Here is a 17,659-nt window from a genome sequence, read left to right as displayed (position 1 = left end):
TTAGTTGAATTCCAAAATTGTAAATACTTCACTTCGGTGGATCTTTTGAACGCTTTTTGGCAAATAAATCTACATCCTGACAGCAGAAAATATACTGCGTTTATGTTCGAAGGTATCTTATATCATTTTAAAAGAGTTGTATTTGGTTCGGTAAATGGTACAGCTGTATTCGTCGATGCGTTAAATCGTGTGCTTAAGGACTGTAGAGATTTCGTGGTAGTTTATGTTGACGATGTTATCATAAAATCTCAGGATTTTACATCTCACATAAAGCATGTAAGAACAGTTCTTGAAAAATTGAAGCAGGCAGGCATGACGTTGAAACTAGAAAAATGTGAGTTTTGTAGATCAGAAATAAAATTTTTAGGTCACATTATTACTTCCCAGGGGTATAAGAAAGATCCTAAATATGTGGATTCCATTGTGAATTTGCCTGTGCCCAATTCGGTTAAGCAACTGCAAAAAATCTTAGGTTGTTTTAATTGGTTGAGCAAATACATAAAAAATTATGCCATCATAGCACAACCTATGTATGACTTATTGAAGGCTGGTAAGAAATGGCAATGGAATGACCTAGCTTCTACAGCTTTTAAAACACTAAAAGATAAAGTTAGTGAACAAGTACTTTTATCTTTTCCTAACTTTTTATATACTTTTTATGTACAAACTGATGCATCAATAATAGGTGTTGCAGGATACTGCTATCAGCTGATTGATAGTAACATCAAACCTCTCGGTTTCGTGAGTAGATTACTCAGAAGTTATGAAAAATCATATACTTCTACGGAATTGGAAGTTTTAGCCATATTGTTTACTATTGATAAGTTCTGTTCATTATTAAAAGGCAGACATTTTATTATCATAACTGACCACAAAGCACTTACCTGGTTAGAAACGGCGCACACATGGAATGCACGTTTAACTCGTTGGTTTGTACAATTGCAACAGTATTCATTCCAAGTACAATACTGTAAAGGGTCGGAAAATATAATTGCTGATGTTCTAAGTAGGACATTTCCGATGCAGGAAGACCTCTTGTATCATGTAAATTCTTTGCAATTTAAGGAAATAGTAGAACCTTTCATTGATATAGAAGATTTGATATTAGCCCAAGAAAAAGATGATGAATTGAAGGAAATTAGGCAATATATTTTGCACTCTTCAATACTTAATGATAATCCAAGAAGTAGGACTTGGAATGATCGTTATCTTCTAAGGGACAATATTTTGTGTGTTAGAGACTTTCATAACGTGCAAAAAATTAGAATTTGTGTTCCAATTACATTAGTAGGATCAATATTGAATAAATTTCATGACTTATCGGGACACTTTGGTGCTAATCGTACACTTTCTCAGATATATAGATACTTCCAATGGAAAGGTATGAAGAAAGATGTACAACAATATGTAGCAGACTGTGATGTATGCATTCGCACTAAACCGAATAAGCATCCGTCTAAACATTTAGCCAAAGTACACATAACCGACAAGCCTGGAAAAATATTGTTCATTGATTTACAAGGTCCATTCACCATGGGTCCTAAACGTGAGCGTTTCTTATTTACTATATTGGATGCAGCTTCCAGGTATTTGGTGGCATATCCAGTGACAAACAGCAATGCTGTTACGGTACTGAATAAATTGTGTCAAGTATATTTTGTACATCTGGGCATTCCAGAAAAAATAATTTCAGATAATGGACCACAGTTTCGTTCATGTCTTTTCAATTCTAAAATGAAAGAATATGGTGTCAAACTTATGTTTACTCCACCTTACCACCCTTCATCCAACATGGTTGAACGGTATCATTCGGAACTTAACCGTTTAATGAGAGTATTGTGCATCGATAACCATGCTAAATGGCCCCAGCAAGTATCCATGGCTTTGCATTGGTTAAACAATACTATTTCCTCACAAACTGGTTTCGCTCCGATAGAGTTAAGATTAAATAAGGAACCTAACCTACAAATAGGAAATGTCATATTTGATGATGGTACACATCAGTCATGGAATGACAAACTGCTTATGGCTCAGATTAAAAGTCATGCAGCTAGATCAAATAAGTTAAAGAAATTGAATAGTAAACAACAAGATAAGATATCAATTTCTTCTGGAAATCTTGTTTTTATCAGAAATAGACAAAGAGATATGGATGATAATCCAATTAAAAAATATTGTTTTCTGTATGAAGGTCCATACTTATGTATAAAAAACTTTGGTGACTCTCGTATATCTGCCTTACGTTGCAGTGATGGGATTCTTCTGGAAAACATTGCTATTGAACATGTAAAATTGTGGAAATGTTCCAAGGACAAGAAAGTTTCTTGGTTGAACACTTTGCTAAAGGCAAGTAGCACACATAAAGATGTGGTGCAACATATACTTGATCAAACAATGCAAGAAAAAAGTGATTTTCCTTCATCTGTCATTACAGATGGGTGCACAGTTTGTTCTTGAAACAAACTTACCATTAATGAGGTTGGCCTAAAATTGGTGGCACACCTCGTATAAAATATTAATGTGTTAAGTAACTATCATAGTTATTCAATTTTTTTTAATGGTTGGCTTATAAATGGTCGTGCTTTAAATATATTTTATTATAGTAATAATTTAGATTTAGTTGTTAGGATTTACCTCATGGACAGTGAGATACTAAATAATACATGAAACAATTCAGTGCATCAATGTCACACTTTAGCAATAATTGATAGTTGAACTGTGATAATATGTAATTTTATGCCTATTTGTCTAAGGTACAAGTTACTCAAGTTTTGGTTTATAATACCCAGGGAATGATACCAAAAATCCAAATGCTAATTTTAATGTGAATTATTTTGAGTTATTTGATTCCATAAAATGAATCAAATACTCACTGTGTGTTGCAAAAAGTAAGCCAAGAGATCCATGAGTTGATCCGAGCTCGTTGCACATGCGGTTGTGCCTTAGAGCATAAAAACTTGGGGTAGGTTCACGTAAAAGGCAATAAGTAAGTCCTATAGTGCCACTCAAGAAACTGAATATGAAAAATGTTATTAATATTTTTTGTCAATATTATTGAGTATTAACCATTTTATTCTAAATGGCGAAGGTTGACAAAAAACTTAATATGAAAAGTGTATAATTTTATTAGCATAGGATATTGAATGGTACATTTTCTTCAAAAGTTGAAACCTTACTCGAGCGGTTTCTTTTTGTATGATTAGATTAAGTGAGTAATAAGACATTATTTGTACTGGGCAAGCGAGTAGTGCTGGAAAGTTAAGATTGACTTCATGTAATATTTCGCATACTCAATAGCACCTGACCTGTTGGGGTGATGATTGCTTAAATTAGTAACATTTACATCTGGTATATGGTCATGCTACTTGAGATAGCAGTGCATACAGTTTTGACATTAAGTATACTCTAAAAGTACTGGTTTAAGTTACAATCGAAAGTTTTCTCACGTCCACAGCAGTGTGAAGTTCCTTTCAACAAAGTTTTCGTTCAGAACAGTATATAACTGTTAGGTATTTCTTGTTTGTCAACATGTAATGAACAGTAACCATCTATCTTGAATGGTGAAGATTGGTAATAATTTTGTGCATTAGCCATATTATGAGTGGTGTAGTTTGTGATTAATCTATCATATAAATAATAAGTTATAATAATTTCATGTTTTGTATTCGTTTCTCTAAAGTGTTGATGTATAAATTTTTGTAGCTTACTCTACTAGAAAGGATGTAGCTACAAATGTGTCAACGTACTAATCTTTGCTTTTGTTTGTCATTTGACACCTAATACTTAATATGCTATTGAACTTCACCATAACTTCAAAGTTTAAACTTAATTTTTCGTGTATTTTAGTATAACATTATATCGCATTAATAATGGTTCAACTCAGAAACGTGTTAAAGTTTCTTAATATACAAGTTATTTAATTTTGTTCTTTACATTTATTCAACTTGAATATGGTTATATGATATTTGTAGCTCTCTCTCACATAAATGATGAGCTGGAAAATTCTTAATATATAGGTTATAGACACGTAGCCATTTATTGTTGTTTCATTTAGACTCTTCTTCTTTTGTTGTCTAATTATCTCGTCTAGAGAGTTTGACGATATTTGTTCAGAATCTTCTGTTCTTGTGGCATTATGATTTCCTCCAGCGACATAGACGATATTGTGTCTGACGCTCGTGTTAGTGTATATTCTGTTCCTGAAAACTGTATTTTATCGTTCTCGTCTTGAGTAACGGGTGTCCTAGAGATATATAGTGCACGTTCGCTTATGTACACATTGTCATATTCCAATCTTGTGATGTCTTGTTTAAGATTACACAACCACTTATGTATACACTTAAACACTTCACTCTAGTAATGTTATGATTATCTCTACACTTAATAGCACACTAACACAGATTATACGAAGTAAACACTTACATATGTACACACTCAAACGTTTTGTTCTAGTGATGTCATGATTCATCACAGTAACTCATGTTGTTATGAGAATTTCACTCAAATACAAGTTCACATATGTACACTCTCAGACATAATGATCTGATCCTATTGAGATTTTATCAACACAAAATAACACGTGATAGCACACAATGCAAATTTATGCATACACTCTGATGTAACACTTTATAAGATAATATACTTACAACATCATTACACCTCACACTAATAATATAGTTCTGTTTGAACTACAATTTTCATGCAATTTGGTATATCCTTATACCATGGTCTTTGTGAACAGTTTGGTTCAGAAAAGTTTTAAGGGTTATATATTAATACAAGAATTCATTAGTGTTATTCCTATAAATGTATGACTATTTGGTGTCGGTATGGTAACACTTATGTTTTTGCTTTCGAATTATCTCGTCAAGTGACAAGGACAGTATATTGTTAGATGATTTAGATAGCATATTTCTGTGTACGAGATATTCCTTATCAGTTTTAACATGTATCACAAGGATGCATATTATCCTGAAGGATGATGCATGAAAAAGTTTATTCGCACACACTATTGTATTCATAAAAACAACACATACCATGCACACTAATGACACAGGGAGAAGTTTCCTTAAGACTCTCTCAGGTTTACAAAAATAGTGATATTATTGTTTCTTAACAAGCGTAGAATGTTCTTGTATGTTTAATATGTTCTTATTGTTATCTTGGTTTCTTTGAAATAATAGATCTTATTATGATCTCATGTGTTGTTACAACTTTAGTAAATTGTAATTTATAATTTGGCGTGGGTAAGCCCATTGGGCGCCAGTATGACGGTATCAGAATGAATACCATCATAGCATGAAAAATAAAATAATTTTTATCAGTTGAAATCTAAGATTTAAGCTCATTTTTGGTAGTTCATATTTGTAGAAAATTAATTTGCATCACTTTGGCTTTGTTATAATTGGAGTACGTATGTAAACTACACGTATTTGCTATATTTTAATATCTCAGCGATGTATTTCAGTTAGTGAGATATCATGAAAATTGCCAATTTGTGCATAATTGCACATATGTTTGGTTTCTATAGCTTTATTTTGCTCTTTCATTGATATTTGGGCACAAACATGCATTTAATATGTTTTATTACCATGTACAAACTATTTGAATTAATTTTTGGCAGAATTTCGATAATAAACTTACGATTTGGTAAAAAGAGCGCCTTGAAAAGTAATCCTAAACTTGGAAGTAATCCTAAACTAGTGAAACATGGCCAACTCATAGAAAGGGAAAAATCTAAGTGGCGCGTAATTAACCTTTTTCCCACCAAAATTGTAGAACTTAAAATAACTGAAAAAGGTGAAAATAAAATACGTAAACATGTAATTGAATATTGTAATATCTATTTTATTGCATCTAATCTATTTTACAAGCATTTAATGTATAATAACTGTACAATTCAAAATTTATCACTTGAAATATGTTCGCAAGTTTGTAGACTGTGCAAAAAGTTGTAACAGTGTGAGTTTGGATACACTGCTTCATCTAAAAGATCATCTTGGACTGACGAGAAGTCACAAAAATGTTTCGGAAAGTGAAATTTGAAGAATTTGATTAAAAAGGAAGATTTGTCGATATTTTAAAGCATATCAGCGCAGATAAGTATTATGTTTACTTTTAAAAGTTGAAACTTCATCGCTAAAGGCGTAAAAGGTCCAAAGGACATAAATTTGGTGACCGGCTGGAATCACATAAAATGGCAGCCATCTTCGTTTTATAAGGAATCTACGAATAAATATTATACATGCATGTAGATACTTTAAATGAAAGGCCTATTTTCGTAAATGTACAAAAGTGCTTAGTTGGGATGTGGAAAGTGAATTGAACATATTATTTACATAATTCGTCTTGTTTTTCGCTGATTGATTATCGAGCATTTCTTGCCGAATTACGTCGTACAAATCTGCAAAAGATCGGAAGTAATTCTTCTTAGATACAATTTGACTTGAAGTAATAAAATTAAAGATAAACCTGAAATATGTCAAAAGGTTGATGTAAAGTGATATTTATGCTTCATTATTCAAATATATATAATTGAATGTACTGAACTTATGTGTGAATTGTCAATTTCACTTGTATAATTTTGTTTAAATATATTGTGCATTAATACTCGATTTGGTAATTTTCCATGAGTACTAAAAGGTGAATACATATTTGTGTCAGTAATTTAACAACATATAAAATATTAAACTTCAACTTCTTGTATTTTATCATGTAAAAGATTGAAAATATTTTCTTTACTTCTTTTAAAATTTGAATACGATCCCGACCGTACATTTCAATAAGCCGAGGAAGGAAGGTCGTGATTACCATTACTAAAGTCTGTGAGTTTTATGAAAGTGATGATTTCAGTCTTCTCTGTCCAAGTAAGAGAGAGACTGTTTATCTATAAAAATTAATGATATGAAAGTTCATAAGCAAAAGCGGTTCATTCTTTGCAATCTGAATGAACTGTTTGTGAAGTTCAAAGAAATCACAGATTGTAAAATGGGAAGGTCAAATTTTGACCTTAAAATTTATTACGAAGGAATAATATTTAGAATATTATACACAAATATAATTGTAGCCTATAATGTGCTTAACATCACAGATTTTGTCTCATTGTCCTAATACTTACTAGAGCTGAGATAGAAAGGTTACCACTGATGCTTACGAATGGAGAAAATGATGTACACCATGAAAAAAGAAGTCTTCTGTCTTGAAATCAGTGATAGTAACAACAAAATGACAGTGCTTCTGAACTGTCAACTTATGAGGCTCACACCACACGAAATATATACTTCTTTTAAAAATGGTCAAGCAACCAATATTTGTTTTCCTGTATCACTTGATATGGATTGACCCTTAATAGAAATACATTTTTATACATATACAAGTTATATTACATTTTGCACAAGACGAAAAATTGAAGACTTATCTGGAGAGGGAGTAGTCGGAAACTAAATGTTTCTCTTACGCCAGAATATGACGTGTTTGGATATATTCTTCAACAATAAACACTCTTTCCTGTGTAGAATATGGCATTTTGAAAACACACACACGACTGGCAAACAGCAACCACTTAAGGCACAGAAAACATAACAATTGATACACGTTTTTCTGTACCCACATTTCAGGGTTGCAAGGTGTATGTAATTTATTGCATATGTTCGAGAATAACCAACTTTCTCCTTTGTCGTTAAAAGTGCCTTGGTGTGATAGCCTGAGGTGAAACACGTTTGTTAGTGACATGTGACAGCATCAGTGTTGCCAGTGTCCCTCATAATATTGTGAAAACATCGATTTTTGGAACAGCCCATTTATTTCCTTGTCCAATGTTTTTGAAACTTCGTCAAAGTTCTTTTTCTTTCAAATTCAACAGATGGCCATCCAAATTGTTCGTTGGTATTGTGAAATGTTGCAATAATTTACCTCAGTGAGTTCTGTGCATCAATACACACAATTTGCAAAAAAAAAAAAAAAATTCCGCCTTTGGCAACACTTTGCTTATTTGTTATTAAAACATGCATGTTCTTACATATGTTCGTCTCTCTAAATTTTCCCAATATACAGGGCATTCTCTTGGCAGAAAGCGTTTTTTCTCATTCTGTTTCGCTATTCCGTTATACGGTCGTAAACACCGGGTTGCGTGACTTTTCGGACACTGTAGTAGAATGCATATCTCACCTGGTTGAATATTTTAATAGGTTGCCAGTCCCTGGTCAAGCCACAATTTTTACAATAAGTTACTGAAATTGAAGTGTAGTAAAACGTTGTTAATGTGGACTAATGGGGGGGATAAGTTGACTGGTTTAACGAAAGTCCGGATTAACTGAAATAACCTAAGAGAACAGTAGAAAGTGCATTAAAACCCTGTTTATAGCAACACAACATGTTCATTTTGGTTAGGGGCATGCATATTTCATTTTTGACGAAATTTGAAAAAACACATTGTAGTGTTAATTTTTCATGTTTTTGAAAGGTGTGAGATGCATTTTGTGATCATGTTTTGTCACAAAATAATGCGAAATGAACTGCAAAAAGCGAAATTTACCGTTTATATACCGACGCGACACCTTCCAATTTGATTTTTGATTTGATTTAGTTTATTTTACTTTGCGTTTTGTGCCTCTTGGCTAATTTGCGAAGATGGGGATGAGTGATGAAATGATGAAATTGATGAATGGACATTCACAAACAACCAAGCCCGACCGGGATTCGAACCCTGGACCCTTGGCGTCGCAGCGACACCTTCCGAGGTCTGAATTATCCTGAGAGTTATGCAATTCCCGGAAAAATGATTAATTGTGCTGTTAATATTGGAGAAGCAAAAATGGACTCCTTTACACAGAAATAAACTTAATACTCTGATAACTACATAAATGTGCTATTAGAAGTGAAATGTTAATTCTGTGGAATAAGTGTAGTTTTTAAATCAAATTTAGGATTATATTCACAATTTTAAAACCAAAATGTATTTTTATATACCACCTTTCATCCAATTTTTCACCGCTATAACACCGATATTTTATTTTATTTACCGCTTTTGAACCCGAAATTGACTCAGTTTTTGTACCGAAATTTTGCTTTTTTATTTACCAAAAATATGTGCCTTTAATTATGGTGTATTTAAAGGGCATAGGCCTAAATACACTATACAGTACAGTACAGAGTCTGCGGGAAACAGAATTTCATCAGTGGTTGACTGCCTCTTCTTTGGGAAGTTCTCTTTTTTTTGCCTGTCCAGATTAAGCGAAGTCCAACTTGGTGGGGTCCGGATTAATGATGTTTTACTGTATTTAATTACGAGATTAATTTTTCTAGTTGTGTAGTTATGAGTCCAATAATTTCGATTATATGATTTTTTTCCATCTTTTGTAGGTACCAAGTCAAATACAAACGAGAGACCGGTGTTTTAAATAAAATTGAAACGTTACATGAAGATTTTATTGATTGGTACGTCAACCCTTCAGGATCTGGCATTTCCAACACAAGGGAAAAGTGGCAAGAGTTAATGCATATAAACTGTGAAGGTCCAGATGTGGTAAGTTAATAACTTGGCTTAATTAGTGAGTTTTTAAAGAATGTTAATGAAATAGAAGATGCACAGTAAAGTCAAGAATTCACTTTGCATTGTTCTGTTTTTTCAGTTTATTGTGTTTCAGTTGTATATGTGCGATGAAGGGTTTTGCAATAAAACTACCGTACAAGATACTAAAGATATATCCACGAAACTTACTTTTAAATGTTCTATTAATTTCGGTGGCCTCTGCCACCATGATGATGTGCTTTCAGCTATTTTGTTTAAATACAGAAAATCACACTTGTGTGAAAATGAATTTCAAATATTCAAAGTTTGTGTTCTTTTCCTATTCGAGGCCTTGTAATCAAGGGGTCCCGGATTCAATACCTGGTGGAGGCACATTGTGGTTCGGATCCCACTTTAAACTGTAGGTCCAGTCCCGATTAGCCTTACTGTGCATAAAGTGGACTTCAAACACCAAATCAATCAATTTCCTATTTGAATTTTGACTGGAAGTCACTGGTCAAAAGTATGGGGGATTTGAGAAGATAGTATCTCCCCAGCTAGCAGAATTTTCGCTAATCATCCCCCAGTTGTCTCATTGTCACCATGATAAGTCATAACCCAAAGATTCAACCAAATATCCGCCAGCTAAGGTTTTCCACTTGAGATGCTGCTGAATATACATTATAAATTATGATAATAACTGGCCAAAACAAGTTCATGTATCCTGCTATTTCAAGGTACCATTAAGCCATATTTACGCTGGGGTTGCTAAAACATGGTGGTAACATTTCAAAAAATGCTTGTGAATTTGTTATCAACATCTCAGGTTAACAACAGATTTCTCGTGTTGGCAACAGACATTTTGTTATCCACAAGAAGTTGGTAAAGACCAAAGAATGTTAACAACATTTGTTACCAACACATGTTAACAGAGCCTTTCCGATGTTACCAACATTTTCCCCGCTTCCCCTCCCATCACCATCACACCAATGACAGCCAGCCAGCGAATGCGAGAGCATCGTTTCATGCAAGGTGTATTTTGTGATTTATTTATCATGGAAAATCTTTTGAGTGAGATGGAGTGGTCAAAGGATCAAGTGCTGAACTCAGTTGAATTGTTCCGCGAGAAGCCTGTCCTTTGGGACCAAATTTATCCACAATTTAAAAGACAAAAACCAAAAGGTCACTTCTGCTATAATTAGCTCTTGCCCACAGTGAATGTCTCACTCAGAATTTTCTTGGTCTTCTCTCTTGTGCCGAAATGCCACATAATGCCACAGAGAGTACAACTTCATCCGCAGTCAGCATCTTGCAACCAACTGAGGTTATGCAGCCAAAATGTTAACAAAAGTTATTAACAAAAATAAAGTCAAACTAGTGTTCTGGTTACCAACATTTGTTGACAACATCTGTTGTTAACCATGTTGGTAACAAAAATTTGATAACATTCGGTGTAAACACAGCTTTACAATTTGTGACACGTAAAAATGTATGTCTGGAGTCTTTAAAGTATGCTTAGGGATGGGCCGATATGAAATATTGGCCGATACCGATAAAGTACCGATATAAAATTTACCGATATTCTACCGATCCGATATAAAACTCAGGTTCATTGACCTCCGTAATAAATGTGTGTTTCAAGGTGACTGCAGTGAAAAAGAAATTGCATATTTAGAGATTTACGTTTTTAGAAAGTAGGGCATGGAGATTATCCATAGAAATTACAACAAAATGGCAGAATTTTGCACTAAATTATCATATATTTATTGATATATCGGATCGGTAAAATAATCAAGAACTTTACCGATAAACTGATATGCCTATATCGTCTGATACCGATAGAGTACTGATTAATCGGTCCCATCCCTAATGCTTAGTATACCTGATTCTATGTGACTGGAACATCACATCAAGTGACAATATTTACAAGTTTCTGATTGCTACTTTTGAAATTTATTTGGAATGCACATCATAGATGTACTTTCGCTTGTTTAGTAGAGGATAATGTACAATGTGTTCCAAGAATTGAGTATGCAACTTTGTAATTTTATGTCAGTCCCAATGGATCTGCAGGAGAAGGCAAAATGTGTAAAGTAAGGATAGAACACTAATCTGACCCTAATGCTAGCATTATGGATAGTGATGTTTGTTCTAGCATTTGAGATTGTCAGGGACATGTTTGGGTTGAATGTGGTCAGAGATATCATCATCCCAATGTTTCAGAAGTTACTAATGATGGTCATATCGAATATCAGTAAGCCTCATTTGGTATTACAAATGATTCAACCTGTATTCTTTCCAGTTCATTTATCTTCCTAGCTTCACTAATCAATAGAGGCACATATTTTTGGTAAATAAAAAAGCAAAATTTTGGTACAATAACCAAGTCAATTTGGAGTTCAAAAGCGGTAAATAATAGAAAATTTTGCTGTTATAAAAGTGGTATATAAAATGACATTTTGGTTTTAAAAATGTGAATATAATCCCAAATTTTATTTAAAAACTACAATTACTACACAAAATAAACATACCTCTTCTAATAGCACATTTATGTCGTTACCAGAATGTTAAGTTTATTCCTGTATAAAGGGGTCCATTTTTGCTTCTCAAATATTTATAGCAGAATTAATCAGTTTTCCATGAATTGCATAACTCGCAGGATATTTCTGACTTCAGAAAGTATCGCATCAGTAAATAAATTCTAAATTTCGTGTTTTAAGAGTCTTATTTTGCTTTTTGCATTGTTTCATGACAAAACAGGGTAGGAAAATGCACCTCACACCTTTCAGAAACATGAAAATTAACATTACAATGTGTGATTTCACATTTTGGGTTTTCATGAAAAACTAAATATGCATGCTCTACTAATAAATTTATTATCCAGTACCAAAATCGTATACATAACTCTTGAACACCCTGTATATTTCAAAACTGATAATCTACCTTTACAATGACACTGCTTTGTCAGATAATTTTATTATTATTTGTATTTATTTCTAAACAATATTTTGTCATTACATATTTTGATTTTCATAATTTTTTCTCTTGTGTACTGTCTAGAACTTACAAGATAGGCCGTGGCCCAATGCTGTGCTGTTGGGTATAGGGAAGTTCATGTACAATATCATCATGCGAGATGTGAAAATAGATCTGAACATAACTAGGCCTAGGACTACAACTAGGTAAGTTGCAGCATCAATAATAGAACCTGTACAGTCACGGACACTTCTGGGTTGTAACAGTCCCATGTGCATTCTTTGGGATTGATACAACCCAGAAGTGTCTATGACTGTACCATATGTCTTTTGTTAGAGGTTGATTTACATTTGAACAAATTCGAGTTGACAAGTCTTTAAATGTACTGTAATGAAACTTTGACATACACACTTGTCACAGTTGATGTGCAGAAAATATATTTGAAATTAATATAGTGATTGCTTAGTTCTACATGGTATTGTGACAAAATACATCTACAATACAGGACTGTAATATGTATTTCATTTATCATTTTATGTAAGAAGTCAAGGAATATGAAACATTATCATAATTGTATTAAAAACATCAATATACAGGGTGTACCGTTCAAATCTCCCTAATTTCAATTAATCGTAGAAACGAAAGTATGAATGATAGAGTGGTGAAATTTCAGAGAATTGAAGAAAAACTCATAAGTTTTATTTTCCACACACTAATACATCTCCACATGTGCCCCATTGGTAACACGAACAATATCCAGTCTGTATTCAATTTCTTGCCATGTTCTCTCCAACATGTCCCCTGTCACTGTTGCAATCGTATCACATATGCGGGTTTTGTAACTCTGGGATGTTATTCATTGAACACGATCCTTGACGTAACCCCAGAGGAAGAAGTATAGCGGAGTGAGGTCAAGGGAATTTTGCAGCCACCATATCGGTCCATCACGTCCAATCCAGCGATTAGGAAATGTCGAATTGAGGGACCTCCGAACATCCAGACTCCAGTGTTGGGAGAGCCCCATCTTGTTGGAAGATGATGTCCGGTTGTAGAGTAACTACCTGGCGGTACACAATCTGTACATTATGCCGGTTGACAATCCCCGACATTTGAAACGTTGCTTCGTCTGAAAACAGGACGTCAAGGAAGTGAGGATTCATGTCGATACGCTGCAGCATTTCCATACCAAATACTTTGCGACGCGGCTTATCATCTGGCTTCAATTGTTGCACAATCTGCACTTATACGGATACAACCGAATCTGCTTGTGCAGAACTCGATGCATTATTGTTGGAGGCACATTGAATTGCCTAGATGCCTGGCGGATGGATTTACTCGGGCTTCTCTGAAACTCCACTCGAATTTCTTCCACCTTTTCCTCTGACACACGGCGGTGAGTTCGACGAGATTGTTTTAGGACACTGCCGGTTGTTAGAAACTTACTGAATCACGACCTAAGTGATTTAGCACCAGGTGCAACTCCTCCTTACACTCGTCTGAAATTTCGTTGCGTTGCAATCAGATTTTGTCTCAGCATTCCATACCACACCACTGCCTGCGCACGTTGTTGAACAGTCGCCATTTTTATTTATGTGACCGTGGCGCTGCATAGTGAGCAAACGGACAACTTCAAGTCGTGAAAACAAAACTTGAAGATCTGGCCTTTCATTTGGTGTTCCAGTTATTTCACAATTCATTGTACTTCGTTCACAGTAATTAATTTAAATTAGGGAGATTTGAACGAAAGCCTGTATAATCACTTAAAGTACGACCAGCCAACTTCAGGAAACCCAGACGTTTGCCTCAATTTGTGGGAGTTTCAAGGGAGGGAAAAGTGGTGTGGCCTTGTTGAGGGTGACACCTACTTTGAAAACGACTTGAAATGAAAAATTTGGCAATGCAGAATGCCATAAGAATTTCCCTTCACCGCAGCAACTGGACCTAGCCAATTGGTTTTAACAGTTCATGTCACACTCCCTGGCTTTTTACGGAGAAGACAAAAATAGAATTTTGAAGTTTATTCTTTCGCCGAACAGGCTTTACCACCGCCACATACCTCTCTAGGTGGCTTAACAATGGTAGCTTCACCATACAGTAGATAGAATGCCCCAAGGACCTGCAACTCTCACTTGCCTGCCCATCTAAGTTTTCTTGTTTCATATTGGTCCATCTCTAATATTTTAACATTTTTATTTAATATTTTATATTTATTTATTATATCTCGTATTCATAGATGTTAAGAAATAATTCTATAAAGGTTACAAATGCTGAATTGTAACTAGGGGAGTGTCAAGAAGATAAAACTTGTGTATTTTTACTATATTTAGGCACCTCCTTCCTGCTTTCTACACACTGTTCCGGAACCAGGGCCGGACAACGAAAGAAGAAGTGAAACCACATCCTGTCCTGGCAAGGCTCTTCCGAGGATCTGCCCAGGAAGAGCTGGTGTTTGACGTGACGGCTGTGCCAATGCTTTGCCCCCCATTGCCATGGACCTCAGTGACGACTGGCGGGTACCTTGTCGCTAAAACAGACTTCATTAGGTAGGAGAAAAATGGACTATGCACTGGGTGTTTCAGAGGGGTTACAAAAATTTATTGCAAGTCAAGTATTGAACTTTATGTTAATGAAACCAATCCAGAACAAACAAGGAACGCAAACAGTTTTATTTGGCACCTACAAATGTTCAATGTGTGCACCATGGGTGACACAGCACACATCAACACGATAGTCTAGTTCTGGCCGCACTCGCATCAACATGGGGCTGTCAATAGTGTCTATTGCTGCAATGAAGATCTGCGATATCACGCTGCATCGGGTGAATGCATACCCTATCTTTGATGAAACCCCACAAAGAGAAGGCACACGGTGTAAGGTCCTGTGATTTTGAGGGCCAAAACTTTCCCAAGCAGAATAGGGGGCTCACAGGCCCCCACTTTTTTTTTACCACTAATTCCAGAAAACATCTTGTTATTGAATCACTGTTTCCTTTGTTGATTACGTAAGTGCAGTTGTTTATTAGTTATAATTAGGGCTTGGGACTTTATGTCCTATAAAACTGTAAAGTATGTATGTCATTATGTCATATAAATTGGAAAATATGTCATGAAAAACTATAAATATGGCAGAAAAATGCCATATTCCTAGTAAAGCCAAAAATATGCACAACAGTACTCTCGAATTTCTGCCATACCCGATAGAGTAGAGTAGGGGCTGTAATGTACCGAATGTTATTTTTACTTTTGACTGATTTTTGTGAAAAGCGAAAAAGGCAAAGAAATTAGAACGGAACTTCTTTACTTCCCGTGCAACAATGAGAGAGAACATTTTGCCTCAATAATGTTTGCATGGCTATCAATTGTCGGCGGATAAAAAAGTGGAGTATTATATTGTTCTTTACTAAGAAAAGACGGCACCTTTCTTCCTCCGTAATTTCCATATCCTGCCATCGACAATATGAACTATCCATTGTGCTAAAGCTACAAAGAAAAAAAATTATGAAATGACCGATTATGTGCGAGAGAATTACAAAATTATACAGAAATATGTCTTTATTACAACAAAATTGAAGAAATATGTTGTAAAAACGCGAAATTGGTGAAATATGTCGAAATATGCTTTGTCAAGTTTTTCTATTTCGGCTGATTTTCATCAGATATGTAAAGATCTCACCCCAATAATAGTTCCGAAGCCAATTGAAAAATATGTTATAGCATAAAGTCCCGGGCTCTAGTTATAATAATTATAAAAATTACCATCTTAATAAAAATGCACGTGTCCTCCCTGATGGCGGACTGTAATCAAGCGTCCCATTTTCGATACCCGGTGGAGGCATATAGTGGTTTGGATCCCACATTAAACTGTAGGCCCAGCCCTCATCAACCTATCTGTGCATTAATGCATATTAACACATATCTTACCATTCATTAAAACTCACAAAAACTATAGTAATTTTTCATCAATGCTTTTTTGTTTATGTAGGTGCAGTTCTTTATTAATTATAATAATTGCAAATAATTCTTCCCCTCATTCAAGTAAGCTACAGTTAATCTTGGTCCCCTTATAAACATAAAAGATGTTTTCACTGTGTTTGACCATAAGGGGATAATGCTTATGTGGGGATGTAAAGAAAGATAATTGATATCAGAATAATATATTGTCTGTAATATGCATTAAGAGTCCCTGTGTTCTAGTTGGTTGGGCATCTGACTGCCATGTGGGAGACCCAGGTTCGATTCCTGGGGTGGTTCATCTAAGGTTCGTAATTTAGCCAGCCTTGTCCCTTCATAAATTAGCTCTGGGGTTCACCCAGCATCAAATCAATTGGTATCTGGGGGCAACCCTGGGTTAAAGGCAGCCAGAGCATGGTGCTGATCCCAGCAGCTCCAACATAGCCAAGATTGAGAATGTGTGGCGCCCCACCCACACATTCCTTAAATGTACCTTCATGGCACGGTGTTATATGCACGGGGAACTTTACATTAACTTAATATGCATTGAATTGTGCTTTTTCTGTAATAACAATGATAACATTTATTTCATGCGCCATTCAATTAATATACCGAAAATGTATGTATAAGACCCCTGTATGTGAATATTTCATAAGCATTATTTTTTTTGCCTTGAAGGTTGCCATTTCAAGCTGTTCAGCAGTGGAATCAGCTGGTCGAAACTCCACTGAAGGAACTATATCCATCTCTAGACTCATTGAATCAGTTGGGATCTGTGCCTTGGACAATAAATGAACCTGTAAGTACAGTTCTGTGAAGTAGACGATAAAGTTGTTAGAAGATTTTTGCAATACAGTTTCTTTGTGATGTGAAATTGTTGGGGTTGAATCGTTAGCAATACCATTAAGTTTTTTGTGTCTGAGAATATTTATTTGAATTTTAATCATTAGCAGTTGTTGCTACTGTCCAGAACTCTCACTTTTGTGCAAATTTAATTTTCGAGTAAGAAAATTTTTCTGTTATGCACCATCTACAACGCACAACAGCAGAATTTTTTTCTTAACGTCTATATGATCTTTCTTCTTCTTCATCTTCTTCCTCTTCTCATACTGTTTTTGTATTTTACTACAGTTAGCTCAATCTCACGTAATGTAATTATGTTCTCAACATCTGGGATTGTATATACATGCAACCCACAGTCGAATCTAGTCAAAGCAAACCGCCT

General features: G+C 34.8%; 1 protein-coding gene across 1 annotated transcript in view; it reads left to right on the top strand.

Annotated features, from left to right (window-relative positions):
- The window catches only part of PolrMT (mitochondrial RNA polymerase), a 105,908-nt gene that overhangs the window by 47,575 nt on the left and 40,674 nt on the right, over positions 1-17,659 (top strand). Inside the window, exons 11-14 of the mRNA XM_083132521.1 lie at positions 9,361-9,523; positions 12,569-12,690; positions 14,812-15,027; positions 17,113-17,233. Coding sequence (XP_082988647.1) covers positions 9,361-9,523; positions 12,569-12,690; positions 14,812-15,027; positions 17,113-17,233 — 622 coding nt within the window. The remainder of the gene's footprint in view (positions 1-9,360; positions 9,524-12,568; positions 12,691-14,811; positions 15,028-17,112; positions 17,234-17,659) is intronic.

This window comes from Lepisma saccharinum, chromosome 12, assembly GCF_977018435.1.
Source record: "Lepisma saccharinum chromosome 12, izLepSacc3.1, whole genome shotgun sequence".
Taxonomy (NCBI): domain Eukaryota; kingdom Metazoa; phylum Arthropoda; class Insecta; order Zygentoma; family Lepismatidae; genus Lepisma; species Lepisma saccharinum.
The sequence above is the reverse complement of the archived record's forward strand: the minus strand, read 5'-3'. Positions and strand labels throughout refer to the sequence as shown.